Raw genomic sequence first — 21,390 nt, 5'->3', positions numbered from 1 at the left:
TACTGCCTGTTTGCAAAGTCTCGTTCAGCTTCCAGAGCGTGATTCATGTCAGAGAAAGAAGAGTCTGAGTCAAGCTACAACCAGTGTCTCTGACAGATGATGAAGAACGACGGGATCAGTACTCCAACTTGTTTGACGGGATTATGCTCCCATCATGTCATTTCAAATTGTAGTATCCTGTTTTTCTTTTAATTAATCCGCTATGTTGTACTTGTTTTGTTTTAATATCAGTCGTTAATGGTTCAGTTTTATTTTGAAACTTGAGAGCACTAATCTGGGGTGGCTAACCGATAGCACAGCGCTGGTAAAAAAAAAAAAAGGGCAGAGAGGAGAGGAAGGGCTCATGTTCAGAAGGACAAAAGATCCTGTTTCGTTCTTCAATAACGGACAAAAAAGAAAAAAAGGTCGACGGCTCGCTCCAGGGACAGGGAGTCGAAGTTCATTCGGCCCGAGTTTTGCACCGAGGGAGTACGAGTTCAAGCAGCGATCACTCGGACTGGGGGAGATACAGAGCTAAGCTAGCAGCGGAGAATTGTGCGGTTAAGGCAGGATATTAACATCCCACTTCTGACACCATGTCAGAGCAAGGAATGAGGATGCTTGAAGTTGTAATTTTATTTCAGGAGTGATTGTGCGATTACATCATGATGGTGGAATAGTCAAAGAGACTCAAAACAGTATCCTCGATCATGATATAAAGCATCTGGTGTCTCATACTGGCACCTAGTGGAACTTCTACAGAAGTGCTTTAACTTAAAACATCTAAGTCATCTACTGTATATACATTCTAACTTACTTACCTTATCAATACTATGACAGAGGTGTGACCTCATTGTTTGTCCTTCATACCACACACTGCAGGTTCTGGAGGAAAAGCCAGAGTCCTTCTGTCTAATCCCCTTTTTTCTCATCATTTGAATAAAAGACTACCTTTTCATACTTTCATACTATATTTAAACAGGAAATATTTTAATTTGTGTAAAAGGTCATTTTTCTGGGACAACTTCTGGATCTCTAAATACTACAGAGTCCTGTTCTTAAAGAAAGATCTTTGTGTTTGCATTTCTCTGATGAAATATTGGTAACAATTACACTACAGGTCCGATGTTAGGACATACTTGACTGGAAGTGTACATCATTTAAGGAGTAAAGTTTAAGGAAAACTTATTTAAGGTAAAATTAAAGGTAAAACATTTCAACCTCACACTAAAGATGCTGCTTTTCAACAATAGAAAGATTTGGTTGCAGCAGCATCTAGTGGTCACTCAAGGAAATGCTACAGTTTGGAAGTTAAAGCATCAAAACATTCAGTCTATTCTGAGTCTGTAACATAGGATTTAATCTTCTCCTCATTGGAGAAATTAAAAATGAAAACATATTTTTTCTCTTTAAAAGTGTCTAAGGTTTATAGGTGTGTAACAAGCAAACATTGCAGCACTGGAAACAACAAGCTGCACTTGATCTCGGGTCGGCTGCTTGTCAAAAGAACTCGGTAAAAAACTAAAGGCGACAGAGCTTTTGCAGCAATGACTCCATCCCTCTGGAACTCCCTTCCTCTCAGCCTCAGGTCTGTAGACTCTGTGTTTTCTTTATAAAAGCAGCTAAAAGCACATATTTTTAAAACTGCTTTTTCTTTATTTGGTTTTTATATTCTGTGTTTTATTCTGTGTTTTACTTTAAAACACTTTGTGATTTTTATCTTGAAAGGGGCTATATAAATACAGATTATTATTATTATCATTATTGATTAACTAATACATTGTGAATGTTCAACAGGTAAAACAGTTCAAACAATCTCTTTTTCTTGATTATTATTATTCCAGTATATTAACAGAATGAGCAAAAAAGGGAGGAATAGATGTAAAAAGAATAGTGTCATGCACAATGACAATGTAAAGGATTAAAACTGAAATGGATTGCAGCCCAAGTTTTCTTTCTGTCATTTTCTTTTGGAGGATGCATAAAGGCCACAAGCGTGTGTAGCTTCTGCTCATGGGAATACTTCTATGAGTTTCTGTTTGTGCCAAAAATATGTTTCTTGTCCACTGTCTATGAAATGCTTTGTTATGGACACAAAAACGTCTTTTTGGCACAAACAGAACCTCATATAGGGCAACACGCCAAAGCCAGAGAATATTAAGGCATGAGGGAATTCATTCAGCCTTCTACTCTTTGAGGTGCTGGCCGACCTGGTGGTCTTGAGCGAACTTTGCATTAAGTTCATTCAAACTTACAGTACTACTGCCGTTCTGCTTTTTTTTTTTTTTTTTTTTTGGATATTTCTGTTGTCCACTGCTCCTCTCCTCCATTACTCCTGCATTCTTCTTTGTCTCAGTTTCCTGGCTGCTGACACACAGATCTTTAACCACATCTACCTCATCGTCTTTCCTTCAGCAAGGACATTCATGGTCAGCACACAAGCATAAGAGAGCTTCAATGACCTGAGCAGTCGTCACAGATATCTGCATAAACTTTAAAGTCCGTGTCACACAGTCACTACACACATTTTGTGCATTTTCCATGAACAAAATTTCAGTCATTCCTGATACATGTCAGTAATTCATAAGTGTTTCTTGTGCTTGTCATTTGTCGATGTGCACAGATGTTGATTGAGGGTTTCAGCCGATGGGTCTTTATGTGAATTGTGTTTCAAAATGTTTGGTCGGTTCTAAATTTAACGTACTTTACATAGTATGTTAATCATTGTGTAAATCTTTCTCAACTGTGCGGGATTTTTGCAATTTACAAATTTATAAATTTCCATGACAGTTCCATGTATATATTTATATGTCTAAAGACCTTTAATGTAACATTGATGCATAACTCATGGAATATAAAACACGGGGTAAATAAGTAAATAAATCTTTCACTGCTCCAGCAGTCTATACTGATTCCACCGTGGATCGCAGTAGGGGGCCGGGTATGACAGGCGTGGATGTCACTATATACGCGTGGCAAGCTGCAGCTCCCACCGGGGGGTTTCCTGTCTCGGTGGGGGTCTCCCCAATCTGACCGTAGAACTGGTGCAAACCAGGTGAATCTGACTGTGAAAGAAGTTCAATGAAGCATGGATTATGTCACGGGTCAAAGTCAAGGCCCAGGGGCCGGATCCGGCCCTCTGAGTGATCCTATCCGGCCCTCCAGATCATTTTATTTTATTGTTATTAATGGCCCAATGTTATCTTGCGCCTATTTCTAACTAGTATAATTTTGACAAAGTACATTTTTATGGAGAGTAAAATCTTGAAAGTTATTGAATATTTAAGTTGATTTATTCTGGAATAATATTCATGTCTGTCTGTGTTCATATTAATGTTAAAAAGTTATGTTTTAAAAGTTTTAAAAATGTAAATTTTGTATGTTTAATCAATGTTTATCCTGTTCGGCCTGCAACCTAAAGTGTGTTTTTGATTTTGGCCCCGCTGTGCGACTGATTTTGGTTTTAATGTGCTAAATTTGTGATGCATCTGTGAAAACTTTGCATAAAAAACCACAAGTATTCTCATGTCTTCCACATATATTCACGTTCAACCAATTTTCATTCATACAATATGCGCAAAATGTACATAGTGGCAGTGTGGTTTGGTGTGTAATAGATGTCAGCCCACTCTGATGGGCTTCAGACTGCTTCACTCATTCTGTGCTATCACTCTCCTCTTTCCGTTTTTTATTGTCCTCATCCCATAATTTATATAATGCTGTCATCTGTATATTTTGTTTCTCTTTATCACAGATATTTTTTCCCACCATAGATGTGCCAGTTTTCACAGCACACTCATCTTTCTCTTCATCAGGCAGCTTTAGCTGCTCAAGTTGATGCCGACCAGCATAAACTCAGTTTGTTTTAGCAGTTAAAGTGGAACCATTAGAATTGTTGGATCCCTGTCTAAACATCTGACAGCAAATTGGACTTTGCTACTTAATTAATACAGTGATAGAACACGACAGTAAAGACCTGGACTGAAGTGGAGAAGCTTTATTTCTTGATCAAATGCTGCTGTCATTGCATCTTCTTTCAGCTTATCCTTTTTGGGGTCACCACAGCGTAACAGCACCCACTGTTTGGCATCAGTGATTTGGCAGAGTTTTTACGCCGGATGCCCTTCCTGACACAACCCTGTATTTGAGGGGCACAGGGACCCAGTTAGGCAGCAGGGTCAAGGGTCTTGCCTAAGGACCCAATCTGGGTGGGGATCAGTGGACAATTGCATCTGACATTCTTATATCATCCATTCTGAACATCATTCCTTACCGTTCAATTTCTCCTGAACTTGTTCTGCATACGCTGTGGGATGTCTGGCCTCACATCTCCGTGACTGCAAAACAACATTAGCCAAAAACAGGATCTTTATCAGTTTGATGAACTGCTTTGACCTTTTTTCCATCAGAAAGATTATTGATTGTCACCGTAGAATGTTGGTTCTTTTGATGATTTCTGCTGAGCATCCATGAATGATTGTCTTCATCTTAAACCTTGAATATTCACCAAATCGTCTTTGCTTTACTCTTAAAATTAGTGGACTTTTTAATTGGTTTGATCATTCTCTGGAACTTCTGACATACATAAGAGTTCAAGTAATTATTCGTTATTATTATTAATTTTTATTTAAAGTTCCCCTGGATTAGAATAACACAAACAGTGATGGATGCTCATGTGCTACATCCACATATTATTCTATTCCTCCAACTCTGATGTTACTTCTAAGTAGCCTAATGCTAAAGCTTTTGTTGCAAATTCTCAAAAATCATCAATGTTTCGGAACTCACTTTCATGACCACTCACCTCTGTTTCCTTCAACAGTTGTGTCTGATCAATGCAGGGACACGTTTACCTCTCATCTGTGGAAAAACAGGGAAAATGTTGGAATCTTTAGACTCATGAGGGCTGTTTCTCTCACCTTTTTTCTAGAGGTTTAAAAAGGCCTGTCAGACCGTTGTTAGAGTGCACAACACAGATGAAAAAGGATTACAGACTAAAGGAATGAAGGTGGAGTTCTGTAGATGACACAGACATGCCGATGAGAGAAAAATGTTTGTGTTTTTCACCAGATGGCTCTCCTCTTCTGCTAACTCCTTTCTAATTCTAGCTTGGAGTTAGTCTGAAGAGGGCAGCTGCTCTGCAAGGATCTGATACAGCTGTCAGCAAAGGTCAAATATAACCCTCCCTACTCTGAGGGATGGCATACCAAATGCTTAAGAAATAGTTAAGGCTGTGGAAGCTGGAGTAGAGCGTCTCATGTCACACAGAAAGCATTTAACCTCTGAGTGGAACCATGAAACGGGATCTTTTTGACGGGAATCCCACGTCAGAAGCTGCATGAAGTATGAAGTAATCTGAATTAAGGTGTAGTTTTACTGATAATAAGATATCATAAAAACACAAAGTGTACCTGAGAACGATGTTTGCTTTACATACAGTGGAGATGTGGCAAAGAAATGATCATTTCTAATGTCTCCAGATGATTTTATGGAATTTTCATTCAGACTTTTAACTACAATTAAAAAGAGAAAGACAGAGAGAACAGCAATCCTCATGACAGCTGTGTTTAACGTCTTTATTAGTTTGCCTTTAGTTTTTTTGAACATTTTTAGATTAAATGAACGTACCTTTTGAAGCAAATCACACGCTCACATTTTAATTATTATATCTCCGAGAAAGGATATCATTACTGTCAGGATATATTTCTACTAAAATACAATCATTCCTGCTAGAGTTTAATTTAAAACTTACCTTTGCTGAGACAAACGAAAATAGACATTTGGATATGAAACAGAAAAAATAAAAAAGAACTTCAAGTGGATTCTATTTTTCAGCAATTAGAAGATGTAGTTAAAAGTTAAGCTCTTGCAGAACTATTTTTGTGGACTGAATTATAGTGAAATCTGAGAAAATGTATATATATCACAGTTTATGGAAAATGTTGCAAGACAAGCAACAAAGAGGTTTTTTTTAATTGTAAATAAAATTGTACATTTTAAACTTTAGACTTAAACGTCTCTCTATGATTTGTTTTGGTGGCTTGAATTGGACTTTTCAGTTAAGGTTAACAGTTAACCATGTCCAAGCTGCATGAGGTGAGTTTATGAATTTGTGGAAGTTATGAGTAAATGATCATGATTCTTCTGCTTCACCAACAAAAACTAAAAGAAAAGACTGATGTTTTTATTAAACACAGAAAGACATTGTGATGATGAGACACTGGGAAGGATGAAAGGTTCATGATGGGGCGGAGACAGACGCTCTTTCCATCCAAGTGGCTTCTCCTCATTTACAAAAGGTTAGATTGTCAGGCCAAAGGTTTGTAGTCTGGAGGCGTGAGGGATCAGTCATGACATGGTGCTTTTTTGCTTAGAAATGAAGGTTATAAAAGAGCGAAGAAGTTAAAAAAGTGATTGATAAAAGTAAGATTCAGTTTGTCATTCGACCTTCTGTTATTTCCCAGCCAGCAAGGTCAAGTGGGCCCCATCTGGTTTAAAAGGGGGCAGAAAATGTGGGCCCCAAATTTGGTTTGTCCGCAGCTTCCATGTTGGCCCCGCCAGTGTTTGCCCACATTAGCTTAGGTGGGAACTCAGTGGGTTGGCTCACTACACTAGCCAGCCACCTGGTGGATGGTGTTGGATGCTAGCAAGCTCCACTGTGGTGAGCTAGCAAGCTCCGCTGTATCAAACTAGCGGGCTCTGCTGTAGCGAGCTAGCGAGGTCTACTGTATGGAGCTAGTGAGCTCTGCTGTAGCAAACTCTGTTGTAGTGAGCTAACAAAGTCCACTGTAGCAATTTAGTGAGCTCCATTGTAGCGAGCTCCACTGTAACAAGCTAGCGAGCTCCGCTGTAGCGAGCTCCGCTGTAGCGAGCTCCGCTGTACCTACTTTTAAACCATATGGGGCCCACCTGGCCTTGCTGGCTGGGTTAGCATATTAAGTTTTCATCTTTCAGTTCTTGTTTGGTGGATTTATTGCTTTCACTCACATCACAAACCAAAGCACATTACAATCAAACTCATTAGTCAGCAATGATCTTAACAACGTGTAAACTCCTGTCATTGTTCATTTTAGGACTACATGTATGTTCAGGAAAAACACCAGACTATGTGAAGCCGAGGAAGTTGTCTTTATAGAGGATGTTGATGCATTCCATCATAATTACAAAAGGACCGTGGCGTTCAAATCTTATCAGAACGTTCAGTCGAACCACAGTACTTACATACAAAATAACTGACAGTTATAGTGTAGCGCTAATGTTTCATCACTACAATTACCAACAGGAGCATGCCGAGAGAAGTCTGGAAGAAGGAACAAAGCAGATCAAAACATTTTAAACCACGTCCTCAAATGAGAACTGCATCAGTGGAGTTACATTGGCGATTGTGTTTTCAGACTACTGTAAAATTTTAGCCCAAAAGCAAAAGCAAAACTACATCGATCATTTTGTACTTATGCACAGATACATCAAAATGGTTTTCAGACAAGCAAAAGCAGAAAGCAGCTTACATCAACCAGAAGCATTAGCTCCAAAATGTGAAAACATACAAAAGCAAACTTTCGTTTTTTCATTCTTAGTGAATTTTCTCCTGAAATGTGAAAATACTTTGAGTAATTACAAAGTACAAACCAACTTAAGAAGAAAACAGCTCACTTTTACAGTTCACTTACAATTTTTACAAAGGTTCTCAATAGCAGGCCTTTTATTTCTTTAGATGATCAACGACTACAACCTGGAATATTATTTTAGGGTGACCACCAAACCTTCCATCTCGTTTCTTTCATGTCACATTTTGGAGTAAAATGCTTCTGTTGCTCAGAGACAACACCTGATACAGCCCTGAGGGTCTGTCTCAAGGCAGATGGTTTGGAGTTTTCATTTAACTGTCAAACATCTTCTTCCTGTCAGACTTGTCTTCAATGTTCTTACGCCAGTCTCCCACATCCCGCAGCTGTTTGTCCTGAAAACACGAGAGTGGTTAGTGCGGAACAAAAGACCAAAAAACAAAAAAAGAACAAGAAATAAAGGTTATTGAAATGTTACAGAGAAGATAAATACTATGTGACACAGTGGACACCTAAAGGTAACTTTAGATGTTTATTTTGAAAACCAAAAGGGTTTTAAATCTTCTCTGCTTCCTGTCTGTTCTCTTAAATAAAATTCTGCACAACATGCTGACTAGAACGAGCAAAATTCAACATTGATCCTAGATCTCAGAAAGAACCAAGCCTGACTGGCAGAAGCTCACCTCTTCCTTGACCTCCTTCTTGACCTGCTTCAGGTTGGCCCTCAGGTCCATGTTGACCGTGTGCTTGGAGCCCAGCAGGGCCTTCAGCATGGCGTCAGCAGACATTCGCACCTTCTTGAGTCGGGGTCTCTTAAACTTTCCTCGAAGATCCATAATCTTGATGTTAAGGTCCCTGACCTTTTCAAGGGTTCCAGACAAAACAAACTTTATGTAGAAAGGTCATACTTTGTTATTTAATAGGTGAAACACAGTTCAAATCATAAAGAGATCATGCAGGACTATGTGGTTCGTACACTGACTGGCAATACATCTTTTCTAAAAGGAAGTCACTAAAATTTTCGAGGTGAGGTCATTGTTGAGATCATTCTATTGGATTTTCACCAGAGAAACTCCAAACAAGATTTTTTCTGCCAATGCAAATCCTCTATTGTTATAATAATCAATAATCAACCAATACAACATTTGTTTGGACTATGGAAGGAAGTTGGAATGCCTGGAAGAAGCCCAGTTATGCATTGGGAGAACACTCAAACTCCTCACAATAAAGACCCAACTGAGCCTCTGAAGTGAGAATGCAAACCACCACACCACCATCCAGCCCCCTATGAAAGTCAGCCTTTAGCAATTTTGGCATATCTTCTAAATGCCTCCCAACAAGTTAGTAAATATCAAACAGGTGCAGAGTTACTCTGAGTCAAATGAGAAAGTCATTTTCTAAGCCTAACATTCTTTATGTGCTTTAGATCAGTGGTCCCCAACTACCAGGACCAGCACCGGTCTGTGGGTCACTTGGTACCGGGCTGCAGAAAAAAAATGAATGAATAAATAAACGCACTAACTAACTGTTTATATTCTGATCTTGAAGGAAGTTTTACATTGAAATAATTAAAAATCCATCTGGGTCACATGACCTGAAGCAGCTACCTACATGGGGAACTGGATTGCTAAGCTAGTAGCTCAATGCTAAATAGAAAAAACAAACAATAAAACATATTTTGAAAGTTTCTTCAGGGAGAAAAAAGCCATCGAGGAAACCAAAGAATCATCAAATAATAATAAAAATATTTTAAAAAAATAGTACACATTAAAAACTTTGTTACATTGAATCTTCATCATCTGCATAAAAAATATAGAGTAATATTTTTAGAACTTTTTAAACAAAACTTCTTGTAGTGGCATTTTCTTTTGAAAATAGATTTTCATAAACTGTGAGCTTAAAAATGCCAACTTTGGACCAGTCCGTGAAAAAATATTATCCAAGTTAAACAGGTCCGTGGCCTGAAAAAGGTTGAGGACCACTTCTTTAGATGGAGACACAACTGTAATCTTTGCGAGATTTCAACTAAATAAACTGGTCTTCAGGATGGTTGATAGTTCTGAGCTAAAAACTGTCAGTGTATATTTAATTTACAACCCACTGTGGAACAGGTTACATAGCAGCAGTTAAGAGTTAAGAGTGTGAAAATTCTGCTTTGTTCCTCTACAGAAACTAACAGAACAGGAAAGAATTCAAATGAAGCCACCACTAAGGAAGTATGTCCTTAAGTCTCAAGGCTCTCACCTCATTAAGCACCAAGTTCAGCTTAAATTCTGCAGAGTATCGCTCTTCTTCACTGACGCCAATCTGCTCATGAAGTTTCTTGCAAAGTTCCTAAGGGGGAAAATGTTTAACCTGGGATTAAAAATATATATAAACACAGTGATATGTAGTTTATTTACATGCACACAGTTTTTTTTTTTAACACATATTCACATTGAATGATGCTGAGCACAGTCTGCACAGCTTCTTCTTACCAGGAGCTCATCCCGGGAGTACGGCACGTCCACAGGAGGACATGCCTCTGCCAGGAACGTCTCCCGCTCCTGAGCCTTCGCTGTAGCTTCTGTCTCCAACAAGTTGTTTGCTACCATCAGCATGCAACTCTGAGGATTGACATTTATTACAAAGTTAAGAAAGATATATGGTATTTAATAGTCCTATCCTTGTGTGCATTATAGATAGAAACAACCAAAGCTTTCTATTCAACAAAACTCTTAATCAGTGAGGGGGATAGTAGTGAAAGTGGAATAGATCCTGTGAAGCTCAACAGAAAATGGACAGTAAGTTAAACAGCTGTTGTGTGTGAAGTCTAATTTCATTATAAAGTTTTTCTTTTATTTAAAGCATTATTTGAGAGTAGCATGTCATAGACATTCCTTTGGATATATTACCATCCTTGATGCATGCTGTTGTGAATATAATAAATTGTAGGAGCATTTGTTCACACAGATAACTAACATTTTGTCATGTTTTCCCCCTGGGCCTATCACTCCTCCTCCTTCATGGGTTTCACCTGTGTCTTTTTGTTTTTTACCTCCCTTTTCTATATTTAATGGTTTCCTCCCCCACTTCCCTGCAGATTTGTTTTGTTCCACTACACACCAGCCTCGTGCCTAGTTGTCTATCCTGTGTGTTTGATTTTTGGCCTTGAATTTTGTTGGACTTTGTTGGACTTCAGTTTTTTCAGCTTTTTGCTCGTCCTTGGTTTTTGGATATTTTTTGTTTTTGTTTTTAAAGACTCAGTTTTTGGAACTGCCAGCTGTCCTGCATTTGTGTCCGCACACTCCGTCATGATCCAACCACCAGCACTCATCTCCGACCACCAGAGGTAGCCCTCGTCAGAGTTTTGACCTCCACTGCCTCACTGCACATCCCATCAGCCACCTCACAGACTTCCTTCCAGCACAGCTGATTGCTATCAGCTCATCAGTGCCATCCAGCATTTAAACAATCACCAGCTGCTCCTATTTTGCGATGTCTTGTTTGGCCTAGCAGACATTCTGAGCAGTATTATTCCTAGTTGCCCTCTCTGTGCCTTGACCTTTGCCTGTTTTCTCGTTTAACTGCCTCAGCCTTGGGATTTTGACCTCTGCCTGAGTTTAGACTACATTTTATGTCTTGGCCTTGCATATGGATCCAAACGACTCCATCCCTGCTTCACACCATTCCAGTCAGTGACCAGTTGACCCATAAAGTTCTGGGCTCTTTTCTTATCTTTCTCAAGATCATTTGTTCTCCACCAGGTATTTCATCAAGCTCCAGATGGAGAGAGATTGTCAGTGATCTTGAATTTCTTTCTTTTTCTATTAATTTATCCAATTTCTCTCTCTTCTCTCCAAGCTGTTTGCTTATTATGATGGATCCTTTCCAGTCTTGTTCGTGTCCTCAGGCTTGGCTGTTTTGGAGAGGTTGCAGTCTGATTGCTTAAGGGTGTGGATGTATGTCTTTTATACAAAGAACCAGTTCAAACAGGTGCGTTCATACAGGTAACAATTGGAGGATAAAACTTCTTAAAGATTAATTACAAGGTCTGTGAGGAACAGAATTCTTGTTTGTTGTGGGAGCTTATTTTCTGCTCCATCTTATTTTTTGTTATATTTTATTATACAGATAAATTCTTTAAAAATCCCGCAAGGTGAATTTCTGGGTTTTTTTTTACATTCTGTTTTTGACAGTTGAAGTGTTTGTATGATAATCATTCCAAGGCAAACTTAGATTTACTAAATAAGTGCATCAGATGTATCGCCCTTTTTATATTTACTCCGCCCACGCTCAAACATACTCAAATTTTATTTTACAAAATGTATTAGATGTGTACTATTTCTTATCAAATCAGAACAAAATGCTACTTTCCCTCCGATATTCCGATTTAACTGAAAACTAAACTATGATGCTTGTGGGAAAACAAAAATAGTAGATTAACATTCACGGTGGGAATAGCATAATTATAATTAAATTCTCTCTCTCCAAATATGCTGCTTATCATCAGAGACTTCTCCAAATGCTGTCTGGTGTAATAAGGAGACTGTTTGTGGCACAGAAATGATGATGTTTCTCTCAGAAACATTATTGTGCAGCAATGTTTCTTTATTGTTTTTCTAATTGTGCATTTTGAAACAGTCACAGCTGTTTGTCAGCCATTATCGTCCATTATTGAAATGTTGTTTCCAAGTGTGATAACCTGAAGATTAAATTGCACAGGGGTACACCATAATTTAACAGAGAGATAACAAGGATCCATGAGTCACATTAATGACACAGTTTTTAATATTCTTCTCTTCAAGTTTTATAGGATTTCTGTAACCCAAAGGACATTTTTGAAGAAGCCACATTAAATGCTAGATGGCTAAGGCTTTAGACGATGTGAAAAACAAGCATAAATCGCATTGAAAAGTGATTTGGAAACTTCTCACCTTGAGGGTGTGCTTTCTCCTTGCCGAGAGCCTTTGCCTGCAAACAGAAACACAAAACCAAGACCCAAAAAGTGTCAAACTATGTGGATTAAACAACAGAATGTTGCTCATAATAAAGATTCTTATCATAAGAGTTATAAAATAGATCTCCAACAATACAAAAAGGAAAAGTATTTTCAAAGCATAAGATAATATACTAAAGAATAAAATGTTAATTTTAAAAAGAATGTTAGAAAAGAAAGATAGTGTGGGAAAACTTTATTCAGGAAACGTTTTGTTTCAGAAAAGTGGACCATTTTCTTCCATCATGAGAACTTTACAATCTACCTTCAACATTAGTAGGGTTTTACTCACTCAGTGGCCATTATTGCTGTAGGATCTTGATCAGATCTGTCAAATAAGCACAGAAAAAATGAAAGGTGTTTTTTTTTTTTTTTTATTAGCAGCAAAAACTGGTGCAGAAATGCATGTTACATCACTAACAGACAACTTGGTGGTTCCTTTGTTTTGGGGCTTTTAGATCTCCAACTATTGTCCTGACAATTATAAACTGTAAAACTTTATCTTAGCAGGGATTACACGTTGGTGTAGTGATTTGCATTCTTGCCTCAGAGTTTAGACTCTGGTTCAAATCTCAGCTTGGTCCTTTCTGTGTGGAGTCAGCATATTCTCCAACTGTGGCATGTGTTTTCTCCGGGCAGCCCAGTCTAAAAACCTGCTTCATAGACTAATTCTAAAGTTTCCCTAGTGTGTGTGAGTGTTTGGCCCTGCAACAGACTGGCAACTTGCCCCGGGTGTACCCACATTTACTTACTAATTAGTGGTGGGTCATGCTCAAAAGCATCGATTCTAAGAAACTCTGCCTGGTAGGGAGACAAAGAGTGGACTCTCAAATGATGAGAGCTGATTTGTTCCTTTTTTTTTTTTTTTTTGTGTGTGTGTGTGTGTGCTCTCCGCCTGCTCGGTTACACCATAAGTAATTTGTGCATCAGGGATGTCGGATTTTAATGTTGAGTCATTGGTACAGATGCCATCTGAGGTTCTGCGGCCCGACTTGAGTTCAAATATCGGAACATTGGTGAGGTCACTAAATCACCCTAAACCGATCAGGGACTCATCTATGGTGATGTAGAGTACATGGAACATCAATCCAAATGTTCTCATCCTGAATATCCATTCATTTTCTTAACTCACAGTGTCTTCTTAAGGGCTGCAAGGTTGCCTGTCATTTAATTCTCTAAAATAATAAATGAAAACCTTGCGTGTGTGGCAACACGAGCGGTTCAGGCACACACTAAAGGGGGACTCAAACCAGATGGAGGCGTGGTTCCAGATTTAAAAAAAAAGTTTATTTATAAATAGTTTAAAAGTAATGAGTTACTAAAAGACCTGTGATAAAAACCATTGGGGCCTAGAGCCCACCTGCAACAGAGACCTGGTTGCTCAAGCAGAATAAATAACCAAAAACAAACGCATGCATAAACATAAAAGAAAAGCACAAAACCCAGGGAACAGCACCAAACAACCAGAATGTCCACTTGAGAACCAGTCCCTGTTGCTGCAGCTCTGAAAGATTAAAACAAATGAACAGGCAAATAGGCCCTTTGTGGTATACAGGTCAATAAAAGAATCAAGTAAAAAAACGTTAGTCCGTCGGCTGCTCCAGCAGGACTCCGGCAAAACGTAGGGGTACCAGTCCCGACAGGCCACCAGGTTCCAGAAGCACCAATATGATCCGCTGAGCAGAGGGAGTGCAGGGGTTGCAGCTGTGCGGTTGACCCAGTGGAGCTGACGTGGAGGACCCGTGGAGCATCCGTAGCCAGTCTTGATTGATAAAATCAGACACAGAAAAAAGACCCCAAAACAGCAGCGGGTTCCACCTACATAACCCTGTAGGAAGCAATTTACTCAAATTCACTTCTACCTAGTTGCATGCTGATTTGCAATACGACTAGGTCTTCCAACTACCACTGCACGGGCAGTGGAGCCCAGTGGCAACCCGTGAAGGGAGGTAGTCTCAGCCCAAGAATCTGGATATGTCAGCTCAGTCCCCTTTTATAGTAACCAGGTGCTTATTAGCAGCACCTGGGTAGGATTATCTGCACCTGCACATCAGCCTGATTAAACCATCCTGCCACACGTGTTAAAAACAAAACCAAAGAACTAGCAAAATATTTAACAAAATAATGGTTTGTAATGTAATAAATGCATAACATTAGGCAATTCTAAAGCTTTAAAGCATTTTTTTAACATACAAACTTTTATTTTTTTCAAGGTTACGGTCAAATAAAACCCCCCAAAATATTTTTTTGTAAAGAGCCAAGAATTGAGACTCGAAAGAGCCGATTCTTTTCAGGGAGTCGAATCGAAAGAATCAGCTCCTAAGAAAGAATTGAAGTGCCCATCACTACTACCAATTTCTTGGTTTCCTCTATATGGGAGTTTCTGTAACCCTGAAAGGAATTAAACAATTCTAAAGATAGATGGACTACCAGTGGGGTTGCTAATATTTTTATTATCTTTCAGACACAACTGAACTGGAACCACTCCAAAATTTGAAACTCCAACCTGCCCATTACAAGTACAGAGTGTACACTGGGCCACTGTCCAGAAGGTGGGGGGACAGACTTTTATTTACTTTCAATGCCATTGACACGATAGCAGCAGCTGACTGGTTGTTATTGATGTCGATGCACTATTATATTTAAAAGTAAAGGTGACAGAACCTCAGAGGGTTGGCAGGTTGGGGTAATCAAGGGTGGCCTTTTTAACCAACATCTACCCCTAACAGTAATGACAATAATTGTTGCTCTGTGATTCTACCCCACCCCTACTTCTTTAATCATCCTCCAACTTCCTCTTTTTTCTCCTCTTCCTCTTAAAGCCTTACCCCCATCTCTAGCATCCCACTCTCTTCTTCTCTCTATTTTTTTTTCCATCCGATCCAACAAAAATAAGTATGCAAACATAATTAATATGTATAAACTTTAGCCTCAAGTACAGAAGGGGTTTATACAAATATACACCTTGTGTGTCAGAAGATTCATAGCCCCCATATTGTAACAGGAAAATCTGTCCAACACGAGACCTTTAGCTCTGATCTGTTTGCTCAGCTGTTGGAGTAAATGAGAGTAAATGTTATTTAAAACAGTGGTGCCTATTTTCTTTTTGCAATGCAAAATAAATTTTGCATTTGTGTAGTTCATTTAGATTCAGCTTTGTTTTTTGCTAGGGAAAGAGATCAGTCTTTGTCTTTTTTCAAATTATTTAGAATAAGGTTGCTGTGCAAGTGGAATTAGAAGCTCCTCTTGGACACACAAGTGTTTTCAAGTTGGATACATGAAACAGTCATTTGACAAAGCTGTTTCATCTGCAAACGTGGGTTGAAAAATAAGACATTACACTGAAGAAACAGACGAGTAAGGAATACACAGATCTGCTCTGCATCACACCTGTGTACAATTAACTTTATAAATAGTAAAAACAATGTTATTTAGTATTAGAGTTATCATGATATTACTGAAAAAAATTGAGTTTACTGAAAATGTCCTATAAAATAAAAGGTTATGGATACCACATTTTTTCTGTGCTCCAGAAAAATTAATTTTAAAAGCTGAATCTTTGTTCCTCAGGTCTGTTTCCCCAAAGTACTACTTGTATTTACTGGAACATTAAAACTAGCTCAACAACCTAAGAATTCTGGTATGAAATTTACTAAAACTTTAATGATCTATGAATTGAAAAGCAAAACATTTGTGTTCCTTTGCGGTGGTGACAGGTATAATTTACATAAAGACATTCAGTTTTCTGGAGTGAGCTTAACTATGTACACTTTGTGGTCAATACAGTAAGATTTGCAGACACAGTAGGGCATAGAAAGGGGGCGCTGAAGAAAAACTTCACAAATTTGGTTTAAAACATTGAAAATATATTAGAAATCTCTAATTTTTGCAACTAAGACCAGGGTCCCATATCCCAAAATGCCACTGCGTGGCAACCAAAATGAAAGTTTTACAGAAAAATCGGCAGGTGGCCGAACGGTGGCATTTGTAATCAATGAGGGGCAGCTCCATTTTCACATTTGAGGGATGACCACTTAGATTTTATTAAAGAATTAAAATTAAGCGGCGACCGGAAGATTTTGTGACATCGGTCAGTAGCCACCTGAGCACATCTGGGGTTCACGTGGTGGCAGTCCAGTGACAGGAAGGTGGCAGCAGGCCAGGAGCATGAGAATTAACTGATGGGAGGATCCTCAAAATCATCTGATGATGGGCTGATTTCAGACTGCCCCTGTGCTGCCGTCTCACTTCCACCGTACGGTTCCTAACAATTGGACGATAGCAGCAGGGCTGTTCACATGGACCGGTAACTGCCGATGACCAGACATCAATCTAGCTATCCCGGCCACCGTAGGTTCAAATGGGGAGACAACATTAATGCATAAAGCTCATGATGGCGACTCCGATATCTGCGCATCGACAAAATCCGGTTGATGCTTAGAAGACTATGTCGAATTTAGAAAATGGTGCGTTCTTGGCAGCCATGTTGTCTAAAAATGTGTAATTTTTGAAATCAACAAGTTTATGATCCATGCACAACATCTGAATTGCAAATGAATATCGGTGCAGAATGACCCCTGAGCTACCAGACGGATATGGACGGCTACCAGACATTTACACTTGCACGTCGCCCAATCAGAGCTGGCTGGCCGATATGACTGCCACCATCCAGCCGTCGCCTGATTTTGTAGTGACTTCATCCCCATCTGACTGACAGCCGCCTGACTGCCACCTTCTGCATCCATGACCACGAAAAATGATTATTCAAAAACATCAGACAGCGGCAGCTAATCTTGAAGATTCTGCTGATGCCTCCCCATTGTGGGATGGCAGTTGTGTATGTGACCGTAGCCTAGTAGTTTTTGGAATATTTTTACAGACAATTCTGGCAGCCTCTTCTTTATTTATTGTCATCGTCAGAAATGAAATATATTCTGTAAACATTTCACTGCTTAATGCAATTTTTTTAATGTATCTAGCAAAACTTAATATTAAGCCAAGTGCGACTCAAACTGTATAGAGACTGAAAACACTGAGCCTAACCTTTTAACATATCCTCAGATGCTGGAAAGTTTCTGACTGAGCTGACTGCCATGTTCAGGTGAAGGACTTTAGATTTAACTCCGGCTAATTAGCAGTCAGTAGTGCAGAGATTTCCCAAAACAAGCCCTAAAGTGAGGTAGCTCTGCTTTAAAGCCATAAGAGGAAGACAGGCTAGAGGGTTTATCCCAAATAGAATCTTGGAATTCCGAAAACACAACAGCATGTGTCTCTAGAGGTGACAGAATAGCTGCAGAGTTAAATTTGGACTCAAACTTTTTCCCAAGCAGGTGTTTGTTAGCTTCAGAATTGTCTCCGGGGAAAGGATAACTGAGCCGTTGTAATTTAACACTGCAGGAAATCCCTCAGACAGCCAAGACACGAGAACATGTCACAGAAATAACTTGTCACCAGGCTGATATTTGAAAGGCCCGCTGTTCCAGCCGCTTCAAAGAAACAGACAGAGACAACAAGAAACAACAGGAGCCAGGAAAGTGTCTGTGCTGTGTGATCAGACTTTACATTCACATTTATTTTTACAGGAACAAGGTTTATTGCTTGCTTAACCCTAGAACACTTTCACTACAAAAAGTTACACCATCACTTTTGCCGTGTAATTTTTACCTGATATAAAATACACAATAAAAAGTATTTCTCATAAATAGACCAAGATATGACCTCACATGGTAAATTAGAGTAGTTTTCTTTTATTTCAAACTGTGCTTTATGCAACAAAGTGGGGAAAAAGCATAGGAAGATCCTAAGAATATGCTTGAAAATGACTGAAAAAGTAGGAATTTGAGAAGAAAAAATTCCTAAAAAAATGATACTGTACACTTGGAATTTGGTCCACCCATTCCCGGGACATGCGAGACTTTACCCAGGGACTCATGACACTCAAAAAATGTCACAAATTTAAAATAACGTAATTATTTTAGCTTCGGTGAAAATCACCCGGCAATAGTGCTCTAGGGTTAAACTCATTGAAACATCTGAAACCTGAATGTACTGGGAAAAAAGGAATGAGCGCTTTTATAACAGAATTGGACAATTAAATGGACTCATATCATTAAAAAGCAGAGAAGTTGCTGGTTTTTAGGGATTAATGGAAACGGAGCGAAAGCCGGTGTTCCCTCTTCCTTGGTGCTGACAGAAGGATAAACATGCGCGGATTGCTTTTCAGATTTATGTCTTGTAGTGGTGTTGCCTTCCACTCGTCCCTGTCATCAGCCTGTCCATCACCCACCTGCATCACACTGCAGAGGTGTATTTAAGTCATGTAAGAAACCTTCTCCTTTGAAGTAGAAAATTCTTTTGTATATGAAAATGAAAGACTTGCAGTCAAAGGTTTTAAATAGAACTTCAACAGCATCTGCCTCCGTTCACATCAAAACATCTATAGGGGATAAAAGACCAGCAATTGAAGTCAAATTAAACAGTGTTAACTGATTGTAAAACATTACAAGGCTTACTAACAACATCAACCAGGTGTGCAGAAAGATCAATTCTCCATCATCTAATAAAACACAACAAAAACATAGAAAACCCATCTGGGTTCAAACCTGCAGATATCCAGTGAAAAATCTCTTCAACTGTCTAATGAAACAAATCCACACCTGTCTGCAGAAAACACGCGACCCTCAGACAAAGGCACCACCAAGCCAACACCAGAGTGACGGAGAAAGAGTTCTTACTTCTGCGGGAGGAGTCGTCAGAGTCAGTGACCCAAACGGAGTTCCTGAGCTGAGGATGTGTTAAGAAGGTATATATTGCAATCAGACATAGTCCTCCAAATCCTCCACTTTCTCTTTATGGAAGTGAACTACTGGATAAACCAATGAGCTGGGAAGGTCATGAAATACAGTCCAGTGTCATCTGCCCCCTTCCTCGGCTGCCTCATTATAAATAACCCACCCCTTAAGATTGTTAGCAGCATTCTCTTTGCCATCAGGCCTCTAACAAACAAAAGTCGGAACAGGGAAGACTCTGAGTGAAACAAGCTCCGTTTCCATTGATTATCAAATTGTTCAAGTTGGATTTACGATAATTGTCTAATGGAAACAACAATTTTGAAAAAAAAAAAAACTTTTACAAAACATTTATCGTAAAAAAGTTTTTTTTTGCACTTTTTTCCAAATTAATTGAGTCACATGACCAACAGTGATTGCACCGCTGCTGGTAACACAAGAGGTCCCATAGCATCACTCAGCTTATCAAAAGATGAATTACTCGTTCAGAATTGTTGGATCCACAGCCCCTATGTAAAATCACCAACCACAATTTCCAAAAATCCTATCTCAAAATCGCTTCCATGTTGCTTACTGCTCCATGGCCCGGATTAGTGTCATCCTTTGATAGATGACACTATAATTGGTGATAGTTTTAGACTCTGGCAGTCCCGTGACCTCAAAAGACAAAGTGGGTTAAGAACATGAACGGATGAATTCTTAAAAAAGGAAAAGTTCAGTTAGTTAAATAGAGTTCTGTTTGGCTAATTTAGAATGAGCAAAATATGACATATGAAACTGATGTTGTGGAAACATTTACCAATGGACAATAATAATTATCGTCACAATTTAGGATACAAATTATAGCAGGAATTACTACTTTGGCACCACAGCTGTAGTGGAAATAATTCAATAAGCACCCAGAGGCATTTATTCAGATAATATGTGTTGTTTGCTTAATATTTTAATTGATTTTATTTATAAGGACAAATATATAAAAACATAGACATACTGTAAATAGCAGTCCTGTGCCCGTGTATAATACTTTGAGCCATAGCTAGCTTGAAGCATTCGACCTTAGCTGGGCTGTTTTTTGTTTTATAATTACAAATATGTGTAAAATGAGAATAAAATATAAGAAATAAAACAAACAGTCATTGTTAAAAAAATATATAAACCAGGTTAAAAAGACACAGGGACAGATCAAAGGTATAAAAACACATCAAATCAACCTGTTCAAACATGTGGACAGCACTGCTGCTGATATACCAAGACTTTGTTATAAAAAGGCTAAAACACAGACTTCACATCAGTGGGGAATGAGTTCCAAAGTCTTACACCTTTCACTGAGAGGGCAGACTGAGCAAAACTTGTTTTGCAAACAGGGACTTTACAATTCCATTAGAGACCGCTCTGGTTGATCTGCTGTAAGCCTCTAATTTACGAATGAAGGTCCTTAAAGGGTTGGGAGCCGGTTTATTGGGACATTCAATAATCATTTTTAAAAAGCTAAAATTGGTAAAAGTCAAAATATTATATTTCATTGAAATTTGACAGTGGTGAAATCTAATAGGCTTTTTGTGAAATATCTTCAGTGCACACTTATAAAGCCTCTCCACTGGTTTGAGTGTGGTCTGACTGTGACCAAACGATAATTCCATGGCACAGGTGGGAAAAGATCAGAGTTTAAAAATATCCAAGCACATTCTGGAGTCAGACAATGTGGTACAGTATTAATTTAAAACAGGTCATGTTTAATCTGACCACCTTCAAAACTTGGCTTTTAAAATTTAATAGGGAATCCAAAATTATTCCAAGATATTTTTTCTCCTGCACTTGATTAATTATTTTGAATTTTTAAAAATGTGTAAGGAGTTGGAAATTGTGTTTTGTTTTTTGTTTTTTAATGAAAAACACACGCATTTAGTTTTCTTTGTGTTGAGAGTTAAACAGGAGTCTTCCAGCTACATGGATATATTTTTAAACTGTTGGTTAATTTTTCACTGATTGACTTCTGAAGGTTTTCTGTTTGCATTCTGTATAGAAGACACGGTAAAAATGAGATTGTTTGACGAGGTCAACAGCCAGTCAGGATCCAGAA

At 38.7% G+C, this 21,390-nt stretch overlaps 1 protein-coding gene across 1 annotated transcript; it reads right to left on the bottom strand.

Moving 5' to 3' along the window:
* Positions 1–7,088: 7,088 nt before the first annotated feature.
* On the bottom strand, positions 7,089–19,443 carry LOC112152910 (troponin I, fast skeletal muscle). Its single transcript, XM_024282766.2, has 7 exons — positions 19,257–19,443; positions 12,815–12,850; positions 12,461–12,497; positions 10,022–10,150; positions 9,789–9,878; positions 8,228–8,404; positions 7,089–7,939 (listed from the first exon to the last, which is right to left on the bottom strand). The coding sequence occupies exons 2-7, from the start codon at positions 12,823–12,825 to the stop codon at positions 7,859–7,861; spliced, it is 525 nt and encodes a 174-aa protein (XP_024138534.1). The 5' UTR covers positions 12,826–12,850; positions 19,257–19,443; the 3' UTR covers positions 7,089–7,858.
* Between the last annotated feature and the right edge of the window lie 1,947 nt (positions 19,444–21,390).

The sequence above is a fragment of the Oryzias melastigma genome, linkage group LG6 (genome assembly GCF_002922805.2).
Source record: "Oryzias melastigma strain HK-1 linkage group LG6, ASM292280v2, whole genome shotgun sequence".
Lineage (NCBI taxonomy): Eukaryota > Metazoa > Chordata > Actinopteri > Beloniformes > Adrianichthyidae > Oryzias > Oryzias melastigma.
This window is presented reverse-complemented; position numbering and strand designations above follow the sequence as displayed.